The sequence below is a fragment of the Cydia splendana genome, chromosome 3 (genome assembly GCF_910591565.1).
Source record: "Cydia splendana chromosome 3, ilCydSple1.2, whole genome shotgun sequence".
Classification (NCBI taxonomy): Eukaryota; Metazoa; Arthropoda; class Insecta; order Lepidoptera; family Tortricidae; genus Cydia; species Cydia splendana.
In genome coordinates, this window is record NC_085962.1 from 6,663,144 (window position 1) to 6,689,326 (window position 26,183).

At 36.6% G+C, this 26,183-nt stretch overlaps 1 protein-coding gene across 2 annotated transcripts in view; it reads right to left on the reverse strand.

The window, feature by feature from the left end:
• LOC134806408 (glycine receptor subunit alpha-1) overlaps positions 1–26,183 on the reverse strand; it is an 88,297-nt gene that overhangs the window by 4,832 nt on the left and 57,282 nt on the right. The window contains exons 3-8 of one of the 2 annotated variants that reach the window (XM_063779673.1): positions 12,739–12,815; positions 12,063–12,162; positions 8,661–8,815; positions 5,437–5,469; positions 964–1,119; positions 292–432 (exon numbers count right to left, since the gene is read on the reverse strand). In XM_063779673.1, coding sequence (XP_063635743.1) covers positions 292–432; positions 964–1,119; positions 5,437–5,469; positions 8,661–8,815; positions 12,063–12,162; positions 12,739–12,815 — 662 coding nt within the window. The remainder of the gene's footprint in view (positions 1–291; positions 433–963; positions 1,120–5,436; positions 5,470–8,660; positions 8,816–12,062; positions 12,163–12,738; positions 12,816–26,183) is intronic. The other variant, XM_063779674.1, reaches the window with a different exon arrangement.

Below are 26,183 nucleotides of genomic sequence, written 5' to 3' on the forward strand. Positions count from 1 at the left end.
CCTCAAGAAAGTGAAGCTAGTGTAGGTATCTGTCAATACTTTTAAGTTATTTCGCTTTTAGTAAATGTGACGCGGTGGGCAAAGTTATGTTAAAGGGCAAACTTTTATACTATTACGGTACGTTTAAAACTGAGCTACTCCTTAATTTGGTAGTGACCTATAAGCTGCCTTGTGCTTAGTTACATACGTCTGTCCTGAATAGTCAATGAATTAGCATTTTTTTAAGTATAATAATCTTAAAGAACAGACAACTCGCTGGCTGACAGTGACTCCGGCCTCGTCTTATCTTACCGTCCTTATCAATCATGTATCCATTGGTCTCCTCAAGCCTCAGAGGCTCTCCAATATGGTACTGCAACAGCTTCAACTCTGGGTTTATCGTGACTCCGGCCTCGCTCCAACGGAATCTAACCTTCTGGTTACTGTACGAAACTGTAAAGGATTTTATTTATGAAACAACAACTAAATATGACCTACTTTGAAAACTGTCAGTAAAATAATTATGATGAATTCATTATCTTATCTATTATCTCACACTGCTACTCAAAGTTGAAAGGGATGTCATTTAGGCACCTTGAATTATACAACTTTGACAGTAAACGAAGCCAATATAATGTGAATACAAGTATCGATTTGAGCCTTAATGGCTTTCGGTTGGTCAGTTATCTAAGTTGTTGGCGAACATTCATGGCGCTAGATGTAAAATACAGCGCATCCCTACGCCCTCCTCAAAAAGATACACGTGTTGAGGAACTACGGCGCTCATACGTAAAACCCCGTAGATAAAAGGTTAATAAGTATAGTTCAGTAAGCGTCACTTGCACCATCCCACTAACCCAAAGTTGTCAAATTGTACTGGTAACCACGATAACTCCTGTTTAACCGAATAACCCCGGGTTAGTGAATGGTGCAAGTGACCCTTAGAAGGTAGAAGTATTATTTAGCTAATTATATTCTACTCACAGCTTTCGATGTAAATCGGACAGGACTGTATGTCCATGGGGTAGAGTTGAAATTCCATTTGACAGGCGATGATGGCATGCATCCGTGCAGCGTAGCGCACAGTCTGATTCCGATAAAGAGTGACAGACGAGAACTTGTGCGTTAACTCTGCTATTTCTGAAAACGTACGATTATAAAATATATTTGTTAGCATTTATTTTCATGAAGTGATCATTTTAAGTATAAAATATTATTGCATCGCGGTTGATAACACCCGTAACGGCCATTGCATTGAAAAACTCGTGTTTAAAAAAGCATTACGGGCTAAACTTGAAGAAAGACTGTGACAATGAGTGTATTTACGAGCTTAAAAATAAAGTTTTTTCCTATTCATTTACTTGAAAAATATGTTATTTGATTGTGCAAAATATGAAAATGTTTCTCAATATTTTAAAGTCAATCAATAAAATAAAATATAAACGTTTTAAATACACAATAAAATATTGATAAACATGTAACTTAATTAATTGCACGCTACGTCTAGCATAAAGTGTTCTTTGAAAATACATTAAACCTATATATAAACGTTGCGATTGATTGTAATAACTGGAAAAGCAACTGTAATAATTTTCTGACTGAGTGTCCACGAAAGTTTAACAAAATGGAACCTCATATAAATTCAATTAAGGTAATAAAATATACAGAATGACCTTATATTGCGAATTGAATGATTATTAATAGAATCCATTACATTCTCGTGCTGTTGATTTAAAGGTAAGGTTGGGGAGAAAATGGAACTGAATAAAAATTGAACATTTCTATAATAATAATAAAATCGAAGTACTTGCAGTTTTTACACCGCTTCGATCGTTTGTTGTACCTACTTAATATTTATTTTTATATAAAAAAACATACTAGGCCAGACTGTTCCATTTTTCCCCTACCTACCCTTTTGTGATAATTATATTTGCGACTAGTGTCAGACTCTATTTATAAATAAGAAATCTATATTTTATTGTAAATTAGAAAAAGGGATAGGTAATGTGGAATAACCCTGGAATAAATAATATCTAATTTAGTTATTGTTGTTATAAATTACCTGACATGTAACTCATGTATGTGAGGCTAAACCAAATTACGTGGTTTTAAATCACACAATTAAAAGACCTTATTTTTGTATCCTTTTAAGTAAACCTGGCCCCAATTTCACCACGGTGACAGGTGCGACAATTGTAAAATCACTGTTGCTGACGTCACAGGCATCCATGGGCTACGGTTACCACTTACCATCGGGCGGGCCGTATTCCTGTTTGCCACCATCATTGTATTATTTAAATAAACTTTATTATATCGGAAAAAACAGATATTTATTTTGCGAAGTTTCTGACAATTGTCAAGATTTAGAAGAATTGTAGGTAATTCTTGACAGGTAATGAGTTATATGTCGGAATTTCGTGACAATTGTAGTGTTTCTTGTGACAATTGTCATAAACTTAGCAAGAGAAATATGTTTTTTTCCGATATAATAAAGTTTTTTTTCATAAAGCAATGATGGTGGCAAACAGGAATACGGCCTGCCCGATGGTAAGCGGTAACCGTAGCCCATGGATGCCTGTGACGTCAGCAACAGTGATGTTTTACAATTGTCGCCCCTGTCACCGTGGTGAAATTGGAGCCGGTATTTTCGCAAAAGCAAGAAATAAAATTGTTGACTACCGTGAAGTTGCTCAACATTGCCTACCATACCCAGCTATGCCTGGCATAAAGAAACGGTGATTCTTTACAAAACAGTAGTGTTTGTCTAATTCTTAATAATGGTCGCGTTTCTCTCATTAATGAATGCAGGCAATGTTGGTAATGGTAAGTTTAACAAAACTCAGTTACCCTCCCCAATGAACCTCAGTAAGTGGAATCTCAGTCAGTACAAAATAATGAAAGTGAAAGCGGAATGGTCATACAGGTGGAAAATCGTGAAAATCCATACAGACAGCCTGATCTTATCTAAAATGTGTAAATCTGACGGCCATATTCTTAAATGTAACACTTTTTTTTCTTTTTTAAAAAAGCTTACATTTAAACATATCAATTACCTACTGTAGGATTCGATTTGCAATCCGGATCCAAATAATACGGATCTGGATTAAAAAGCTTGTTACCCTTGTTGCCCACACTGTTAACCCTTCAAGTGGCCCCAGCGAAAACGCGAAAATTAGTCATGTGGCGTCGCGGATTTGCGCAAATGCAGTCACGTGGCGGGGCCCCGATGGGTGGTCAGCGCAGATTAAGAGAATTTTATATAAACGATGATTTAAGCTTTTCAATGTTGGAAAGTATATTAAATCACAAATCGTTATAATAAGCGTTCAATACGCTATTTGAATATAGCAATAAAATTATTATAATGTTTATACATTTGGCCAGACCTAATCAAACTCAGGAAGAATGATAGCTTTCCAGCTTCCTTGTTAAAAATGACTACCACCATAAAACAAATTGATGATCGGAAGTAATTGCTAGTTAATTATCAAAGTAAGGCTTTTTTTAAAGATTAAATTATTAAAGGTGACCTAACATACAAATTATATTAAAAAACAACATCTTAAAAATCAAGACTGAACTCGGACTAGGCTCCCGAATGAATGGTCCTCACCAACAATACCAATTGCTTTTGTTTTTTTTTACGGTATGCTATCCTTGTTTAACTCGCTACCTAATTTTGGGCGGTAAAAGAGCGTAACTATACTTAAATGCGTTCAATTTCACCTCTAAATACGACAACACCTCATTAACTACTCACTGGTGGCCGACAGTTTACTGGTTTTCGCATCGACCCGTGAGTGGTGGTCCGCCAGTTTACTGTTTACTTCGATCCGACCATTAACGGGTTGGCCGCTACTTGAAGGGTTAACTGTCCATCGGTGGACTTTATTACAAAAGGCATAAGGTCCACCGATGGACAGTTACGAGTGTTGCTGTTCACGATCAATTTATACTACTTATTTTATTTGATTTTGTTACTTAAATCACTTTCTATTTATTTTATGTTTTGTGTTTTATGTCTAATTGGGTGTATATTCTTGTATTTGTTTTTATGAAATATAATTTATTTTAACACACTTCTGTATTATTTTGCTACACGTACAAAAAAAAGTAGATTCTCGATTCGCCGGATTTACATTCAGGACGTCATAATCCGAGTACAAGAGAATCCGACGAAACAAGAATTCGAAAAATTCGGAACTAAACGCTGCTTTCAAGCTATAGAACTAGGGACTCTCAAGTTTCTTTTCACCACACCAGCTCGGAAAGGCTTACTTTGCACTTCAAAAACTGATAGCAAAGTTGCATCTTATTCACATGTGAGGCAAAGTAATGAAATGCAAATTTTGAGTTGTTTTCTTATGTTTGCTGGTAGAATTGACTTTTAAATGATGATTTTGGATGATAAATACTTAATAACATTCATTTGGATTTGATTTGGTTTGATTTTGTTTGATATTTTACATTTAATATTTGCTTCGGGTTGGTGTGGTGAAAAATTTTGTGTTTCACTCGGGGGCAAATTTTGTTTAACTCTCGTGCTTTGAAACCCTCGCAACGCTCAAGATTCCATTTTCCGAACCACTCGCTACGCTCGTGGTTCAATTTTGGAATGTTTCGCTTGCTCGGGTATCAATATTAGCACGAGCGGTTAAACAACAACTTTGCCCCCTTGTAAAACAAATAACTATTATCCAATTATGAATATCGCTTTAGACGACTTTTATATTTGTTTTATTCATGGCTTTATAATGCCAATTTGTAGTAAATAGCAATAATAATCTTAGCAACAAAATAAGTCTGGTTATTATTCATGGCACGAACTCGTTTTATATTATTGCGTACATTTTCACATAAAGTAAAAGCTAGATAGCCTCGAAAAAATTGGAAAATAGTATGAGACATATGATATTGAGAGCCAGGAAACTTTAACGAAAGTTAATTTGCTATAATATCTTTAGTAATATGTAAAGATAGAAAATACGCAGGCTGGCTGAAAATGAATAACGTTGGATGTCATCTGGCCCTTTTTTTCCACACCTGTGGGCTCAGCACGGTTCCATTTTTATCGTCTATCACTATGCGCGTCCCTTTCGCACTTACATACTTGTTAAAACGTGACAGGCATGGTGACAAGGGATAAAAACGCGACCGTGCTACGCCGCCTGGGCGCGTAGCCAACGTCCAATCGTTAACGATCCGTAGCGTATCGCAGTGATCTCTATATCACTCTTCGCCGCTAGTGCGACAGTGACAGTTGCGTTTCGTTCGCCACGGAGCGTTAAGGATTGCACGATAATGTAATAGGTATAGTTGTCATATAATAAGTAATTTAAGCGTGTGTAATAGACTCATAGGCTATAGGCGTCAGATCTAGCACAAAATAACAAGCGGTTTGTAGGATTAAAAACAATACAGTGTTCCCAATCTCTACAAGTTATGGGGCAACATTACCAGCCGACTGATGACGGTAGTATATAGCTCCTCCTAAAATTGGACAAACCCCATTTTATTAATTTTGTAATTTTTCATCGGTTAGGTTGGATTTCCACCAGTATTTTGCTTAGGGCTTAGTTAACTGGACAAACATCCGATCTGTGTAGTTGTATAACAATTTACAAGTTTTTAACACTTACAGACAGAAAAAAGGTATTAAAAAACTTTCACTTTTGCTACTAGGTAGTTGTAAATTGTTATAATGCTCTGTTAGAAAGTTTACGTTTACCTAAGCGACTGGCCCGATTCGAAATTTAAGATACGTCAATTAATAGATCTAGAAACGATATGGCTTAGATATATCAGTGCCAAATGTGACGTTTCTTCACACAAAAATCCATATCGTTTTTAGATCTATTAATTGACGTATCATAAAGTTCGAATCGGGCAGGAAGATCGAAAACTTTTTTGCCCGAAAGCGTAATTCGACTAAAGTTTAATTTTCTACTGAAGGTGAATTTCCATCACATCATCGTCTACTTACCAACAGATATAAGATCAAATGCGTTTACATAGGGATATAACGTAAAAGTATAAAACTTTGCCCTTTAACATAACTTTTCCCACCGCTAGTACACAGATACACTTGTAACTAACTTTAAGTTATTTCGCTTTTACTGAACTGTGACGCGGTGGGCAAAGTTATGTTAAAGGGCAAAGTTTTATACTTTTACGGTATTTAAAAAAAAACTGAAAATCAAGATGAAACTTTCAGACAAAATAAAATAAGTTTTGGAATTATTACATTTATCTAGACTCGCGGACTATAATTCTTAAGACTATATCCCCATATGGCTCAAAAATCATACACCGTGTTCGTAAATACCAAATTAACACACTATAATATTATTAATGATGTTTTAAAATAGAGGAAAAAGTAATTAATAAAAGTGTTTGCGTGTCAGCTTCGACGCACGACTGGAGTTCACTCCTTGCGAACGATTAGGTACAGGCGACATCATCAAATATATCGAAGCGGATAGGTGCTCAAAAATATCTGAACATGCACTCTAACGTCTTAACAATAGAGGCGTGTTCAGATGTTTGTGAGCACTTTGGCCGCTCCGATATATCTGATGGCGACTGTACATTATAAAATTTAGGATCAAAACTCCGCCAATTGACAGTTGTTATTTGTTTACATTTAATAAATAAAGTGGCTCCACGCAGCCGTGCTAGGGGATGCGCAAGATAAGTTGTGCACTAAACATAATTTAACGTACTCCCTATAAATGTTCATACCCCGTTTCCCCGGGCTTATAGTAGGTACATATGAATGCAGAGAAAACTCCAATAAACTCTAACAATCGAGACCATTACCCGTTGACAGCAAATCCCGCCCGAGACAGTGAGCTTTTCAATCTTTCCTTTACCTACTTATTTCAAAACATTGTGGCACTGGCACAAAATTTATTTACAATATTGTTTCGTATGGTACCAAAAATAAGTAAGTACCTAGGTAGGGGAAGGTCGGGTCAGCGAACACCCCAGGCAAAGCGAATTCGGGCTCCCAATCCTAAACTATTCCACTTTGTCGCACCATATGCGCCTATATGATGTTCAGGATCCTTCGCTCTATGAGCGGCAAGCGTCACAGGGAGCGGTCGCTGCGAGCGTCGTCGGTGACGAGTCAAAATGTGTTTTTAGTGCAAAATATTCAATTTTGAAAGGTAAGTACATTGTATGTTATTTTGTCATAGTAATTATCTCGAATTTTAATTCAAGATGGTTATATTGCTTATTAAAACACAAACAAACACACACACAAAGCATTTCTTTTAAAACAACCCAACGGTTATTTTTTTTTATTCTTAATTTCTTTAACTGACTGAATGGGCAAAGTGGATCGGGCAAAGCGGATAGCGTGTTCACTTTGAATTTATAAGGTAAATTTTTTTATGATAATATTTTGTTACAGATGGTATATAAATATCAAAAAAAGATCGATCATGGCTCCTGACTAACAGACGTCATGGAAATAACTATCAGAACGTGGATTCGCTGTGTTAAAATGTCTACAGAGATGCCGTGAAGACTTATGCTTATGAAATCAGTGAAAATATATCAAAAGTTACTTATGACAGCTTTTTCTAATTAATATTATTGAAATGAACGTATGTTGATTAATTTTCACTTAGTTATTAAGTTCACTAAGATTTTATGAGTGATATTTGCTTTGCCCGGGGGCCTGTTTCACTTTGCCCGGCACCCTGGGCAAAGCGAATAAAATATATTTTTTTACGTTTTGTTCAAAATTGCAGCAATTATTAAACATTAAATAATAAATAATAAATAATAATAAATAATAAATATTAAGGACATTTTACACAAATTGACTAAGCCCCACGGTAAGCTCAAGAAAGCTTGTGTTGTGGGTACTCAGACAACGATATATATAATATATAAATACTTAAATACATAGAAAACAACCATGACTCAGGAACAAATATCTGTATCATCATACAAATAAATGCCCTTACCAGGATTCGAACCCGGGACCATCGGCTTCATAGGCAGGGTCACTACCCACTAGGCCAGACCGGTCGTCATCGGACATTGGAGGCTAGTGTTGTTTTAAATCAAAAGTTTATTAAATAAAGACTTATTATTGACACTTTTTTCATTTCTTCCTTGTTAAACTTTTCTGTTATGTCAAGTCAAAGATTAAGGTGTTCACTATACCCGGACTTCCCCTACTTATCGTAATTAAGAAAAGCGCGATCGAATATTGCATAGGTAAGTACTCATAAATAAATGAAAGTTTGTAAGCAAAGCGCTTTCTGTTTAAGCCCGAAATTATTAGATAAAATATAAATAAGTACCTACCTACTCAAACAAAACCGTTTATACTAGAAACTTTTCTCGCTTAGTCATATTTCATTGTCAAAGTTTTGGATTGTTCACTATAGAACAATACGAAACGTATAAATGTAGAAGGCACGAAGAATTTAGATACAAATAATAATTATGTTGGTATAATGGCTCCACTCAAGTTGAAGTGAAACAAATTTCGTGCGAAATTAGATAATTGCCGGCTATGTACGTAGGTACCTACTATAAATTCAATAGATCTATCAAATACCGCAATGTAACGCAAAGCCTTCTTCGGGGGACTTAGTCAATTTGTGTAAGAATGTCCTTATAATATTTATTATTTATTTATTGTATGTGTATTTTTTTACCTGTAACTTTAGAATTGAGGAAGTACGGGTCGGGATGCCAAAGATTGTCAAAGAACTCCGGCGGTAGGGTGACGTGATCGTCACCCTCTTCGAAAATATCTTCTGGCAGTTGCAGTCGGCTCTCCATCCATGTCTGTCTTATGAACATGTCCACTCTGAAATGTTAAGCGATTTGTGTAATTTGAGCACTTTACATAGGTAGGTGCACATAAAAGTTTTGAGATTGAGTGATCAGTTACGATGAAATTAAAAACCTATAAAATAAAACGCATCGCAAACACGTGTAACTTAGTTTCAGTAACGTCTAACCGTCACTTTCGTTTGACATTGACCGTCAGTTTTGTGACGATTGCTAACCGGCCGTTAATGGTACACAGTTAAGTGAAAATGCCCAAATATCGCCGAGTCATGATTTTGTGCGATAGGCCTCAAATCTCTTTCGTCATTCATCACTGTTAGTGAAAAATTCAATACACAAAGTGGTTTCGGACTTTTCTTTTTAAAGTTTGAGTAGAAAACCTACCTACAGCATTAGTGACGTCAAGAATTGGTTATTTTAAAAATAGTTTTATGTACTCGTACATATGAATTCCTTATCTCAAGGAACGCGCTTGTGATTCTTTAAAAAAATGCAGTTATGAACACATTTCGCTACCTCGAGTTAGGTTTTAATTAGGTTTCTGTGAAATTAAATAACCAAACAAAGTAAACACTATTTCAGATTAAAACAGACACAAGTTATTTTTTGTAACAGTCTAAGTAGGTAATGTTTAATTTTATTTCCAAAAATGATTATTTCTCTATTCTTAAATTAATTAAGGTACATTCAAACCTTTAATCATTCACAATAGTAGAACATGTTGTTAATTGATTTTACTAGGTTCCCTTAAAATGGTCACGTTGTTTAAACCATTAGGTTATTACGATCAGTATCAACGTATTGCCAATTCCATAGATTGTTGATAAGAACTAAGTTAATTACTAGTCACTTTCTGTCTTCATCGAACAATTAATTAAGGGAAACTATGTTGTTAAGAAACTTTTTTCTAATTAGCTGTTAGGTAGATATTCGTGATTAATTAATGTTAATTAATCACAATTAAAATTAAAATTCTAGTTGTAGTCTACGTAGACTACAACTAGAATGTTTATTAAGAACCTCTTCTAATTAGGTGCTAGCGGTCGATATTCGTAATTAATTAACCTACCCCTTAAAGTTTTTTTCTTGTACAAACGCGACGTTTTCTAAATTATCTATTTGTTTACTTAAACACCCTGTAGAGCTCCTAAAGTATTGATCGTAAAGTAAAAATAAATATAACCTAATTTATAGAAAATTTGATGTAGAAACTTTTGTCCGAAGTATTATAATTACTTCGGACAAAAGTTTTTACATATTTTTTTTTACAAATTAGGCTATTCGTACGGTTTACTAACGAATGGGCCAAAAACGTTTCCCAAAGTATCACATCCCAAACTATGTTTCCCAAATTATCATTTCCCAAAAAAATGTTTGGCAAAACAACTTATCGCAATTTTTCAGTTAGCAATAGTATTTTTTGGCAAGTTATTGTTTAGCAAATAATTACTTGGACAAGTTTCATTTTACCAAGTATTATTTAGTCAAATGTATCATTATATCATTAAGCATAACTTACATGTCCCAAAATATTGCATGGCGTTAATACGAGAAAAAAAGTGTCCCCAAAATTTCAATAAAAATGCACCAAAATTGGGGATATTTTTTCTCAGTAAGAATGGAGAAAGCTACTGATTCTGAGTAGAAATATTATATAAATTCAAAATTCTAACAGAACAAATTTAGGTTCAAATTTAAATAGAGATGCCGGTCAGACTGTACCAAAAGGGGGCCGTTTCTGGGACTTAGAATTTTTTTTTGAGAAAATGAAAAAAACATAGGGGTTTCAAAACAGTTAGAATAATTTACAAGATTTTGATGAAATAATCACTTTTTTCTTAATAAACTCTCTAAAATTTAAAATGGCTGAGTTACACGCGACCAAAGATTGATGTTTTTATAGGGAACTGGGACTTGTAAAATTTTATTATTATAAAAAAGTCGGTTCTGGCGCTTTGCCGGCCGCTGCCGCGGCACGCTCGCTTCGCTCGCTCGGCTCGCGCGCTGTAAGGTTCTACACAACACTCCTCCTCGCTTCGCTCGTCGTCGTACCTATACCGACCTGCCTTAAAGGAGTGTTATGTAAAACGCTCGATCTCTGCTATTTTCAATTTTAGAAAAACTTTTCCAAGTAAAAGTAGCCTATTTTGACGTGTTCTAGACGTTACAATCATTTTCGAAATATATGTCATAATGACACCACTCTCGATGAAAATTTTGCAAGTCCCAGCTCCCTTTTAAAACATCAATCTTTGGAGGCGTCTAACTTGGCCATTTTTTATTTTAGAGAAAAGTTTTCTGAATAAAAGATGCTTATTTTGACGTGGTCTACACATTACAATCATTTAAAAATAGTGTCATAATGACCACCAAAAAAGTTCTAAGCCCCAGTGCCCTTTGCTACAGTCCAACCAATTTTGTTTGCTAAATAAGTTTTTGTCCTAATAACATTTGACAAAGTAAAATCATGCCAAATGATAATTTGACCAAATAAATTATATGCGAAGTGTAACTTTGCTAAAGGTTCCTTTGGGAAATGAAACTATTGCGATAAGTTTGTTGGGAAGTGAAATTTGGCGAAAGGTATTTGGCCCAAACGAAAGTACACCTATTCGTACAGATATTCGAGATATGAGAAAAAATCTGCAAATAAAGTACCTTCAACACCCCCTACATACTCCGCACACCCCCCACCCCCGAGGACTTTTAGTATGTTTATCTGGACCCCACGAAGTATAACTGTACCAATTTACAAAACTACACGTATCCACCTATTTTCTTGACTATAATTGTTAGAGAACCCTAGAGAACGTAACAATTAAGAAAATATTTACTCCACGACGTAATACAAAAGGACCTCTAATACTTAAAGAAAGGTTAAACCCTTGCTAATTTTCTAGACCTTTTGCAAGAAGAGAAAAATTTAAATAAAAGCCTTTAACCCCAGTCCATAATCATTATTCATTATGCTAAGTGTTCTTTGAAGTAAGTAAGACCTCAGCATTCTAATAGGGTTGAATAGACAATTCGGTTTGGTATAATAATTTTACTACTTTCAACAGTTTCAACTATTCACAGACTTACTTAATTAATTGTAGTAAAATGGCTATTTTGCTTGGTACAATTTATATACCTAGCCTAATTTAACGCGAAATTCTTTTGAAATGATCAAAGGAATTAGCTCTTCAATACTTCTATTAAATCTTATTTTTTGAGCTCTATAATAGTCAGGCTTTTATAGTTATTCTAGTAGTCGGGCTTACCTAAAGTCCATGTCTTCGACGTTGATAGAGTTGACGTCCACTACGTATATGCTGAATTCTACTGTCACGGGTTGGCCTTTTCGAGCAGGAGGTCGCACTTCTGTTGAATTAAAATATGTCTTTAAAAATAGTCCACAGTGTTGCGTTGTTTAGTGTAAAAGTCGTGTAATGTCAAATTTCACCTATTCTGTTTCTGTTTGTAAAAACATATTTCTACAATTTTTTTTTTAAATTACACCCCACTAAAACAGACTTGGACAATACGACTAATTATGTCATAGGGACCATCATTAGATGCGATAAGTTAGTAATAAGTACGAGCGAGATGACACGATTCTGATTCCTGCGCGAATGTGTGCGCGAAATGCAAACAGCGTCGTGTCATAACCTAATGAAATTAAAAAATAAATTCGGCCTCATTCATTGACGTACATCTCAGGACTACCCTTACGAGAACTAAGAATGGGGCATGAATAGAGCCAGTACAGCGGTGTGACACCGCTACAACGCGATTGGTTGATTAGTTCGCATCAGCCCGCGCGATTGGTCGAAATTAGTTGCGTTATACTGCACAATTGGCTCGAATTCGTGAGTGACACCGCTGAACTAGTACCATTTTTAGTGCTTGTAAGGCCCGTCCTGAGATAATACGTCAATGGCCTAATTGAATCTGTACCTTTGACATAGTTCTCCGGAAGCACGACCCGTGGCTTGAGCGTGTGGTTTCTTTTTGACACAACGTCATTGCACAGCCTGAAACAATGGTATAAGCTAGAGTTAGACCAAGAAAAGTCTGCAACGATTTAGATATATACCTAGGGACCGTGCGCGTTGGAGGGTCTGCCATCTTGAGGCCTGAACACCTGACTCTGAGACATATGTGCACGTCATGTACCTACATTGCCAAAGCAATTAGTGCTACCATCTACCGTCCTCGTCGGTACGTTTCCTTGTGCATAGTAGGTTCTGCCATCTTGTGGGCTACATCGGAAGCATAAACGACACATTTAAAAATCTGACGGCTCCTATGCTGCCCCCTATAGTTCATGCACGTGGCCTCTACGCAGTGCATGTGTTATTTATACGTCATAATTTCATAAAAGTTTGACGTTTAAAATAATACTTGCACTGAGTGTGCTATCAAAATCGTTGCCGACTTTTCTTGGTCTAACTCTTAATAAAATTGAGTCGCTTTTTATTTTAACTTCAAACTCGGTTAAATCCATCTGTCAGATTATGCGATTTTGGTATTAAGAAGCTGAGAGGATCGCATGGATTTACCAGAGTTTGAAGTTAAGCTACACAATTAATATTGACGTTCAGCCAATTCGAACGTGCACGTGATATTTGAATCATAGTTATCAGTTAGCTGCCAATGGCGCAGGCGTCGCGCTCACATGTATGGACTAGTCAGAATGAAATAAACGCTCCAATATGATTCAAATATCGGTTTGTCAGGTACACGTTCGAATTGGCCTGACAGACATGCGAACGATAGGCGACACTTCAGGGAGAGTCTGTGCGGAAAGACATTTCACGACTCTTCTCCTTCCGCAGAGACTCTAACATTGGGATGGCGACTGCAGCAGCTTTTATGTGACATTTGGATGTCAACTGCAACTGCATTACTGCTGCATCTGTCAATGTCCATTTATTAAGGACATTGACAGACAGACAAGTTTTTTGCAAAAAAATCATTTTTGGTACAAGCTTTTATCGCTGACTGTACTTTTCTTCCCACAGGCAACTAATACTACTCATCGAGACAATTCTAAAAACCCCAAACACAATTAGGTTTCGTTGTTTTATCACAGAGTTCCTATGGCCACCTCCGGTCTCCATCATCAGATCAGCTCGATGACACCATAATATTGCATTGTCATCCGACTTACGTATGTATGCAAAATTTCAGCTCAATCGGAAACCGGGAAGTGAATCAAATTTAACTTGCAGGATTGGATTACAGACCGACAAACAGACAGACAACGGTCAGGCCCCAATTTCACCAGGGCCCTATTTCACCAAGTCGACATTTGTCAGTGACATATGTCGAGTGACAATTGTCAAGTGACAGGTGACAAGTGACAATTTCGTAAACTGTTTTTGTATAGAAGTGCTTATAAACTTGACAGGCATTTAGTTACAATTGTCAATCTTTCATTTAATGACAATGATTTGGTGAAACAAGAGTAGTTTTTATAAGTCGACATGTTTGTCAATTTGTCGGTAATTCTTGACATGAAATCGGAGCTGTGTCAGGCTTAGGTGACAATTGTAGTGTTTTCGTTGTTAGCAAACCCCGTTATTGGCAAACGTTGGCAAAACTTTGTACCCTAAATTCGCCTTTAGGGTACAAATAAAAATCGCTTTAAATCGCTTTAAAATTCTTTTTAACAAGCATGAAATCATAATAACACTATAAATAGTAATTGTTGCCTACGAAGCGTTTAGTACTTCAACAGTTAGGATTTGGATTTGGAATAAGTCTCAGTATAGTTTTGATTACGTTGGGGTCCGGTAGCGAAATTAGGTATGTTTAGGTAGGTATTGTTTTTTTTAAATAATTTACTTGGGCGAAGTTGGGCACTAACGGTAAAGTTAGGGTTTTGGTTAGAAAATGAATCTCCGCGAAAGCAACAGAGGTGATATATAAAGTAGGTACGAATAGATTTCTACTTTGACGTCACTGCACTTTGCATTTGCAGAAAAAAATACTTAAAAGTAACAAATAAATAATGCTTTCACGCCTTGTCAACAAATAATGTAAGGTATACGCTGCATTAGATGGGGTTGGGATCTCAATCAATATAATGTTAGTGATGACAACACGGCACATTGAAAGCAACTAACGATCTCTTGTCAAGAATTGACAAATATATCGACTAGTAAAAATTACCCTTGTTTCACAAAATAATTGTCATTAAATTTAAGATGGACAATTGTACCAAAATACCTGTCATGTTTATATGAAATTCTATACAAAACAATTTACGAAATTGTCACCTGTCACCTGTCACTTGTCAATTGTCACTCGACATGTGTCACTGACAAATGTCGGTGTGGTGAAACAGAGGTCTGTCATTTTTTGACAATTGTCGTACCTGTCGTACTTGGTGAAATAGGGGCCAGGGCTACAATTGTCAGCGACATATGTCGAGCGACAATTGTCAAGCGACAGGTGACATATTACAATTTTATAAAATATTTTCTATAGAAATACTTACAAACATGACAGGCATTTTGCTACAATTGTATGTATTACAATTATGTTGTGAAACAAGAATATTTTTTTCTAGTCGACATATTTGTAGAATTGTCGATGAATCTTGACACGGAAATGAGTTATATGTCGGAATTTCGTGACAATTGTCGTGTTTCTTGTGACAATTGTCATAAACTTAGCAAGAGAAATATCTGTTTTTTTCCGATATAATAAAGTTTTTTTTAATAATACAATGATAGTGGCAAACAGGAATACGGTCCGCCCGATGGTAAGCTGTAACCGTAGCCCATGGATGCCTGTGACGTCAGCAACAGTGATGTTTTACAATTGTCGCACCTGTCACCGTGGTGAAATTGGAGCCAGGTGAAAGTAAATAATAATAATAAAAGCTTGTAAAATAGTAATGTTCGCCGCCGCATTATTGCCGTCACTCATTTTATTAAGTAAATTGACAGATTTTTTAAAAATGTATTCACACAAAAGGTACCTACATGCTCACAAACAAAATTTATAATATCGCCAAACTGTAACCAATTTGTTGGCGATAACCAGTTTGTTGGTGATGACATGGATTACATTATGGATTAATAAGGTATGAATTTCATATCACGTGGATAATCCCGTCCGTAAGAACCTACAGAGTCGTACAGAGTTAAATAACAAGAAATAATGTAATGGAAATAAGTTAAGGAACAAATTGGGGTTTATAATGTGATAAAAACTTTAAAACAACCATGAAATTTTCTCTGCAAACTTCTTTAATTACCTACTTAATTACTTTAAGTCGGTAAATGTCAGTCAACAATGTACAGTTCACAAACTTGGAAGTTTTAAGTTTATAAGTAAAATAAAAAAACATAATTATATTTTTTTTATTTAGAGATAATAGATTTACTAGAAATGTCTTACCACTTACATTCAAATATATACACGGTGGTTAAAAAATAACTACATACCCGTTGCCAGGGAGATTTTGGGATTATACTGAGCAACTTTTACTATGGAGACCAACCCCGAAATCGTGAAAAAAAAAGTTTGGTGTTTCATACACTTTAGCTGGTCGATTTTCTATCATAGAAGGGTAAATTTTTTTTTGCGATTTCAGGGTTGGTCCCATTGTAAAAGTTGCTCAGTATAATCTCAAAACCTCCCTGGCAACAGGAATGCAGGTATGTTTTAGCCATCCTGTATAGTGAGTGACGTTTTTCGTCGCACTGTCGCAATTTTATTCGTCACTCATTTTATCAGGCAATTGACAGTGACGTCAATGACAAGCAGCGCCCGTGTCAGCACGGCATCAGTTATGCAGCCGCAGTTGCCATCTGAATGTTACCGTAATTTCTGTGCTGCTGTCTAGCAGCTGTGCGGATATTTTCCTCTACAAGGCGATTCTTTCAACCAATTATTATAAAATTTGCAGATTTGTAGGTTCGATAATAACATGCATAGGTACGTTTGTCTAGTCGACCAAATTTTCAAAATGGCGGAGGCATGGGGATTACCGAGGAGGTCTAGAGCTCACAGAGCCACTAGTATTCCGATATCTGATGACTGGTCTGGCCTAGTGGGTAGTGGCTCTGCCTATGAAGCCAATGGTGTGGGTTCGAATCCCGGTAAGGGCATTTATTTTTGTGATGAACACGGATATTTGTTCATGAGTTATGGGCGTTTTCTATGTGTATAAGTATGTATTTATTTATATAAGTATGTATATCGTCCGCTAGTACCCATAGTACAAGCTTTGTTTAGTTTGGGGCTAGATCGATCTGTGCAAGATTGTTCACAATTTTTTAAAAATATTATTTTTATTATGACATAAAATTATTCGCAAAGTTGTCAAATTATGCTTAAACTCACATAAAAACGACGTGGGAAATGTACTGCTTTCAGGCCAAGGCGATGGCGACGCAATCGATTATTTGGCTTGCACGCCATGTTACTATTTTCAGAATACCAGAGTTAAAACACAAGAGTAACCAGGGTCATTTTATGAAAACTTGTAAACACTAATATTTTGAATTTGCAAATTTCGTGTAATTTTGTTCAGTTTTGAGAGAATAACAAAAATTTTCAAGTGAACTTTCGAGCTTGGAGAAAAATGTTTCCCATGCTTTTTTTATCCATGTTTGTTCCATAGACTTTGTATCATAAAGGTGACAGAATCCACAGAATGTACGAAAGATGCCTGATCATAGTTAGTACGATACTAGTAGTTTAAACTGGGATTTTCCAGTCAATAGGGACCAGGCAACCCTTTCTCGATAAAAGCCTTTCAAAGAGCGTCCCTAATCGGATGCGAAGTAATGTGTGCTTTATGAACAAGATAAATGGTTTAAATTGGCACGGTTATTTATGTTTATACATATGTATATTATAGGTATAAGGTTAACAATTATAAGCAACATGTTTGTATTGGTGAGCGAAGATAAGGGTTTTGTAAGGGTATTTGGATACCGCTTACTCATATGGGTTAGCGCTTAGATAAGGGCTTTAAAAGCAAAATGAAACGGTTTTGTCGGGTAAAGGGTATGGTGAGTTAAGCCTTATCAAACCCCATCCCTTTATAAGGGATAGCAGGCTAGTTCCTGGTCAAAACTAGTTTTTGCAAAATCTTTGTTATCATAGATGTATGGATTCTGATAGAATGCCGTAAAATTAGTTTTAACCAGGTAGGTAGTGAAACGTGTTTTCTCTATTCAAACCTTTTTTTAACTGAAATATATTTTTAAACAATTAAATAGTCAAGATTAAATTCACCACGTCATTTTACTAAAACTAGTTTGACTGAAAATACCAGGAAAAACTAGTTTTCAACAAGGCATTTCGGAAAACAAGTTTTAACTAGGTAAAACGCGTTTTTACTTAAAACAGGTTTTTACGTTAGCATATGTATATACAAAACTATGTAGCCGTTTACAAATACACTTCTTAGACTTCATATTCAACATTTAATGAATATAGGGACTCATATCGTCCTATTACTGCAAATACCTATTAAGTGACTTTATGACGAAAGTGGTTTTATTAGACCTTTAGAATTAATTTTTCAAGCTTTACAAACTGGTAAAACCCATTTTTGGATACTACCTTTCGTTCCGAAGATAGCTCGAGCGTAAGGCAACATATTGATGATTTGGTAGCATGTACATAATGCTACCAAATCATGGAAGAAATTGAAATGTGTATGATAACACAATGATTCATGTGTTCTCCTCCAAGTAAAAACTGTTACCAGGTTTTAACGTGCTTTTGCATAATCATTTTATGAAATTATAACCGTTGTATATTCTAAAAGTAGCTTCTATGTATACATATTTGGTATTTGTGTAGAAGATTATCCAGCAAATTATTTATTTTATGCCAAGCTCAATATACTAAACATCTTTATATTGTTTTGTCTGAAGATCTACGTATTCATTAAACTGCAATATCTTTCTGCCAAAAATCTGTACAGTGACAGTAGGTTTTGCATGTAACTTTATTCCAATATTAACATGTAGTTGTACAGGCAGACCCTACTAAGTGCGCTTAATACTAGCTTCGCACAGGTAGCTAACTTAAAGTATAAGTGGTTTTACCTGTAAAAAATATTGGAATTTCTTATTGTAAGCTCCATAATTTTACTGAATGTTACTGATTACAGCGTTTTCACTAAAGAAAGTAGGTAGTTGTTAGCACGTAGTAATAATTTGTTGGTATTTGAAATGAATAAACTGAAATTTTATTAATGTATCATGGTTATTTAATCATAAAATAATATGCTATAAAAAAAGTTAACAATCGTCTTCATCACTCCTGGATTCTGATGCTGCACTTTCCGGAATTCGGTCAATAACATCATTATCACAGTTAAGCGAGCGAAATCAACCATGATATTCTTCAGGAATGACGCCTTTATCGCAAAGACTGAGTAAATCCTCTGTTTTGCTGCAGAGATCGCCGAGGGTTTATCGTACATTTTTTCTAAACCCCGACTAAAAAATGCTTCAGAAGTCGGAGGTGGTTCCACAGAGTTGGGATTCCTGTACCGAGAGCTAGATTAGGGAGTCGCCCGTCTTGTGAGATGATGCCGCAGCCCTGGTATCAAAGTTCGAATAATCTGCAGATGTGTCTTAGTTAAAGAACATATATTTTTGAGTCGCCTTTGACGGCGACTCCCTAATCTGGCTCTCGGTACAGGACAAGGTACAAACGCAACGAATCCCAACTCTGTGGAACCACCCCCGACTCCTGAAGCATTTCTTAGTCAGGGTTTAGAAAAAAATGTACGATAAACCCTCGGCAATCTCTGCAGCAAAGAAAAAGGATTTACTCAGTTTTTGAGATAAAGGCGTCATTCCTGAAGAATATCATGGTTGATTTTGCTTGCTTAACTGTGAGCATATTATTTTATGATTAAATTACCAAGATACATTGATAAAATTTCAGTTTATTAATTTCAAATACCAACAAATTATTACTACGCGCTAACAACTACCTACTTTCTTTAGTGAAAACGCTGTAATCAGTAATATTCAGTAAAATTACGGAGCTTACAATAAGGCATTCCAATCTTTTTTACAGGTAAAACCACTTATACTTTGGCCAATTTTCAGTTAAATCGAAAAAAGACGAATACCTATAGGTATTTATTGTTTTGTGGCTGGTAGATACATTTTATGTAAAGTAAAGCCGAATCTAATAGATATATAGGTGTAAATGCATTCCTGAGGGATATATACCAAAGTGTAATTCTACAGGCAAAACCTATTATGTGCGCGACTATTTCATTTTAATCCTGTTTTTATCGTCAATTATACACAACCTGAATCTTTTGCATGATTTGGTAATAAACTAGATAAAATTATGCTTAGTAATTTATAAATACAGTGTAAATTTGTACATATTTTTACGTAGAAAAAAACATCCAAACATTCAATTGTCATTATCTGAAAACACGATTTTTGCACTTATTAGGTATTTGCAGTAATAGGACGATATTGTCTGTAAAGTACCTGTGTCATACGGGCGGGCAGACGCGGACAGGTGAACACGAGGAAACTAAAAGACCTCCGTTTACTCGTATGCCAGTACGACAAATTCCATTTGCACTCTCGCCGTGCTTAGAGATGTAGTGCATACTTGTTTTCCATCGTATTTTCTCGGAAACGTTCGTATTTGTCATGCTACTTCAGTTAACCTCAGTACTTTTTGTACCGAGACCGACTGAAATAGCAAGACACGTTCGTACGTTTCCGTGAAGATACGAAGGGAAAAAATTATGCACTACATCTGTACCTATTGTGGATTGTAAGTGGTGTACACACACTAAAGAAAACACGCTCAGATCAGATGGAAAGCTACTTCTGCTACTGACTGTACCTTTGTTTAAAAAACACTAATATTTATTTGTACTATTAAAGCTTACACCCACATGGATGAATAATAATAATAATATAATTTGTGTCAGTTACATTCGAAAATGTAAACAAAAACACATCGTATTGTTTACATAGAAACAAAGACTATAGGTACCTACAAAACACCAAGGATAAAAGGAAAGTCATAAAAATTTTGGAAATCTCAATTATGTTTGTATATTCTTCTTTTTCTACCTAGCGTTATCCCGACCTTTGCCAGGGTCCGCTTTCCTACTTTCTTTCCTCCACTTTGCGCGGTCCTGGGCGTCGTCTCGTGTGAGCCCGTTCACACTCATATCTGCTTTCACGACATCGAGCCATCGCGTTTTTGGTCTGCCTTGGGGTCGGGGGCCGTCAAGGGCTAGGTTAAGGCATATGTTTCCTACGTAGTCAGCTGGCCTGCGACAAACGTGGCCGAACCCCCGGAGGCGACATTCTTGGAGCTTCTCTGCTACGTCACGGACTGCGAGGCTGCCACGGATGAACTCGTTACGGATGCGGTCAGCGCGCGTAACGCCGCACATCCATCGCAGCATCTTCATCTCTGTAACGCGAAGCTCCGGCCACGTCTCGGCGCCATAAAGTATGTATGTATATTATGCTTTGTTATATATTAAATTCCTGGTACTATAAACGATATGATATAATGCAATTGGACTGCCTTTGTTTGAAAACCAAACAATACGACGAACTTCTGGTCCAAAATAATTTTCGTTGCATACAAAATTATCCAGTCTTAATCGAAAATTATACTTTGATCCATAATTTTACATACTGAAATAGACTTATTAGAATATGTCGCAATAAAGCCAAAGGTTTTTTATTTTATATTTACTGAATGATTTTGAAAAATAAGTTGCCGCAGTGGATGCATTTTCGGGAGACAGGTAAAGCAGTTTTTTTGTTGTGCAATTGCTGCTGCATTACTGTTGCAACATTACTGGTGCGGCATTGACGCGGCCGCTGCATCTGTCAATGTTATTGATATAGGGACCGTGCACGGTGGAGAGTCTGCCATCTTGTGGCCTGAATGGGAAACGTATGTGCACATGTACATTGACAAAACAAGTGCTACCATCTACCGTTCACGTAGGTACGTTTCCTTGTGCATAGTAGGTTCCGCCACACTCTAAAAAATGAAGACCAACTAAGAGCAGTTTCTTCTTAGTTGATGTTAAGTTAATTACAACAATTACGATCTTATATAAATCAATGAAAGCTGATTACTTAAAACAATAAGTGTATCTGTGATTGAACTAATAAAGTAGGTATTGATTAATCCTAACAATTGTATACCTTGCATCTATTATTAGCTTGTTGACATAATTATGTAACGTAGGTTGATTCAATAAATATCAAGCTTAGTTGATCTTACTAGGGTCAATTAGTTAGCATAATTCTTTTTCATGTATATGTCGCAGTCGGATCGTATAATCCGCCGTATTACATTACGGCTAGCCGTTTTCAAAAACAGGGGCGTTTTGAAATGCGGCGGTTTAACGATTAGCCGGATTGAATGCGGCTGAATGAGAATCCGCCGGAATGTATTCGGCGCCATACGTTCTTCAACACGGCTAGCCGTAATGTAATACAGCGAGTCATTAGCCGCCGCTTTGACAGTTTTTAGTTCCCATTTTTAACACCCGTGGCGCTGCCTGACAAACGCTGGGGTGTCCATCAAAAATGGAGTTCGTCGGACTGTTTCTTTTCAAAAAACATTTCTTTCGCAACTTAACTAGACGGAGCCCCGCTTCGCGGGGCTCCTATTTCTGAGCGGTTTGCCCTTCGGGCATCTGAAGCTACCTAACGAACCTAACCTACCTACCTATTGATTTAGTGAGACGTCCGTGAAAACATTACACTTTGGGGAAAAAAGCGTAGGTAGGTAAGTAGGTTAGGTTCGTTAGGTAGCTTCAGATGCCCGAAGGGCAAACCGCCCAGAAATAGGAGCCCCGCTTGCGGGGCTCCGTCTATTTAAGTTGTGAAGGAAATGTTTTGGAAAAGAAACACATGTAGTGCGGTGGGACCATGGTAAAAATAAATTAAATTGCAAACATTGCCAAACTCCGGTTACGTGGGCGACCGAAAGAACTGGTCACTCTACAATCTAAAATAGTAGTACGATGCGGCTAAACGTTGGCCGCCTTATTGAAGAACGTATCGCAATGACAATCCGGCTAATCGTCGAACCGCCGCATTTCAAAACGCCCCTGTTTTTGATAACGGCTAGCCGTAATGTAATACGGCGGATTATACGATCTGACTACGACATATATATTGAACAAGATCTTAGTTGGCTCAGTTACATAGCAATAGTAAAATCAATCAGAATTACCTTATTTGAAATATCGAAGTCATTGTTAGGCTCGTATGGAATCAAGATGCTTGATTACGACTATCAAAATATTGATAGGGCCAACCAAATTTTTTTTAGAGTGTATATATCTCGTGGGCTACATCGGAAGCATAAACGTCACATTTACGTCTCGCGCCAAAAATCTGACGGCGCCTATGCTGCCCCCTATAGTTCGTGCACGCTCCCTATAATGATAATGATAAAATGAGTGACGTTCGCTGCCACATTACATACTTCCGCTTCCGCTTATGACGTTCAATCCGTCACTCATTTTATCGTAAGTGTCGCAACAGTAAGGCCGGAGCCCCACTGCTGCGCACGCTACATCCACGGCCCACGTTTTAATACAAACCGTGGGCAAGCCCACGAAATTTTGTATAGGAACGTGGGTCGTGTACATAGCGTGCGCAGCAGTGGGGCTCCGGCCTAATGCAGCTGAAGTTGTCATCCGAACATCACCTATCGCCTAAAGTGAGTATGCATTTTTGCAACCCGCTATACGCAGTGTTTCACGTGAGCTGGAGACCTGAGGACCTACTTACCGCGAACCAAGTTCGACGTGTTGCCTCCCTGTCACACTTACGTACGAATTTACAAGTGCGACATAGAGGCAAGACGTCGAACGTGGTTCGCGGTAGGCCCTTTTGGCCTTTTTAAGCGTCGCGACCTTGTCGCCTGTCTAATAAGCACCATACATGTGTTTATGAAAGTAAAGAAGGAGGGTTAGTTACACGAAACCCTCGGCGCGCGAGTCCAATTCGCACTTGACCGGCTTTTATTTAGGTAGGTACCTATGTGATGGATAGGTAGTATAACAGAGTACCTATTGAGTTGTATACCGCTTGTAAACCAAAACTCTGGCAAACACGTAAAACTTCCAGTTTTCGCATTGTCACCAGAAATAGGTATACACGCGATATCGCGCAAAAATAACATTTAAATATCCGGCTAACACGCCAGTTAATATATTGACGTCATAAGCTAATGAGACCACGGTATAGGTACATAAAAACGTAGAAGTACCGATTTGGGTGTATTAATAAGGAAAATTTTCGTATTAAAATGAAAACTAGTTTCCCGCTCCGTGGAGTTAGTTATATTAACTTTCTTTTGAAAAGGAATAGGTGCAATATCTTAGAGTTCAAATCGTCACATTCCTGACAAAAGGATTTGAGTTTGAAGGTCAGTTTTGTGACGATTGCTAACCGGCCGTTAATGGTTAAGTGAAAATGCCCAGAAACACCCATCCAAATAAATGCTCCAAGCGGATTTGAACCCGGGACTATCCGCTTCATAGGCAGGCTCACTGCCCGCTAGGCCAGACCAGCCGTCAAATGTCATTATTGTCACTAGGCCAAGAAAGGTACGCTCGGCTAGTATGGCGGAATGGAAATAATTAGTAATAGCTGAAATTTTCGGTGTATGGGACAGATAATAAATCTAGTGATTACGTCGACACATAATCCAAATAAATATATTACATTTAGGTATTTAAAAAAAAATGTAAAATTGTAAAAAATCACAGAAAGTTTGTAAAAAATATTAATAACATTTTTTAAATTTATACTCATAGAGAAATATTTGCTTTATGACATTAAGCATGAATCACACAAAAAATAATTCTGTATCCTACATTTAAAGTAAGTAACCTACGGTTATTATTAAATTCAGTATATTTCCGTCCTCAAAAATGGTAATAGGCTATTTTTTCTCTCATTATTTCCAAATTACAATAAGTACAAGCGTTGCAATTTAATCGTACACTAAATAATACCGTATGGGAGGTTTTATGGGGTTGTGCATTAATTGCCTGGTTAAAAATGGTAATAGATCAATATCATATGGGATTTTTATTATGAGTTCTCCTTCATCGAATACTGTAAAAATCGGCTTGAAATATGATTCGTAACACAAAAAACCATCAAAAACGTTATCGTTGCTTTAAAGTTGCCGCGCACGAGCCAGCGAGCTAACGCGATTGGTCGTTGCATGGAGCGGGGCGACGGAACGATGAAACTTCCATCGCCCCGAGCGCGAATATTTAAAAAAGTATTTAGTATATTTACTATTTACTCGGTCAAAACATATGTACCAGTGAACGTAAAAAATATGGGAGACTAGATTCGAACTAATTATCAGCTTTAATCTGGGCAAGAGTGCTGTAAATAAGAAAGTAAATTTTACGTAATTGCAGGCTTTCCGTCTTTGCGTGCGCGTTAAATTTAATACAATAATAGGCCAATTATATAGGGCTATTATACTGACACACACCCAATTTGATAGCAGAAAAAGACGCGAAATTAAAATTTTCTTAGGGAAATCAAATCTTCGCGCCTATAAGTTTAAACTTTAGGTTTCAATAGCGGTCATTTAAGTACCACCCCTCACCACTAAAATGTAATTATCAAAAACGACAGTTGCTAATGTTCCCCAAAGTAAGCATTTCTGGTTAATGCTGCAATACAGTGGTACCGGGCACCTTGCGACGCAAGGCCGAGCAGGAATCGCAAACCTTAAAATATTTGCACTAATTAATTGAGTTAGGATTTTGTTAGTACTTTTTAATTGAATAGCAAAAAATATAAGTTATGCATTAGAAATACCGTTTTTATTCGATTTTTAATTAAGTAATTATTGTTAAACTTATTTTTACCGTGTGGTGTCGGTTAAAATTTCACTAGTAACATCATTTGGCGACTAGGGCAATAAAAGTCGACACCACAACCAACAAATTAACAAACAACAATAACCAACAAATTAACAAACAACAAAAAATTGCAGTAATATTCCAAAACTCGACTGAACGCAAGCGCACCGAACCGTGTCTCTCCCCTGACGCGACTCAGTGTCATAAAACGTAAGGCCGTGGTATTAACGACAGCGGATAGCTGAGCGGCGAGCGGTGACTGCAGGCGGCAATAAGGTGTTCAGTTAATGTTTTTATAATTTGAAATGACTTCGTTTCCATGTAGAAATAACCAAACAGACTTTAGAAGCATTTAATATTTTATTTGTGGCCGTATAAATTATGTTTTATTGGTAAATTAACTACAATTATTCATATTTGTGGATAAAACAATATACATACTATAATTAATACTAAATTAACATTAAATAAATACATTATTTATGACATAAAAATA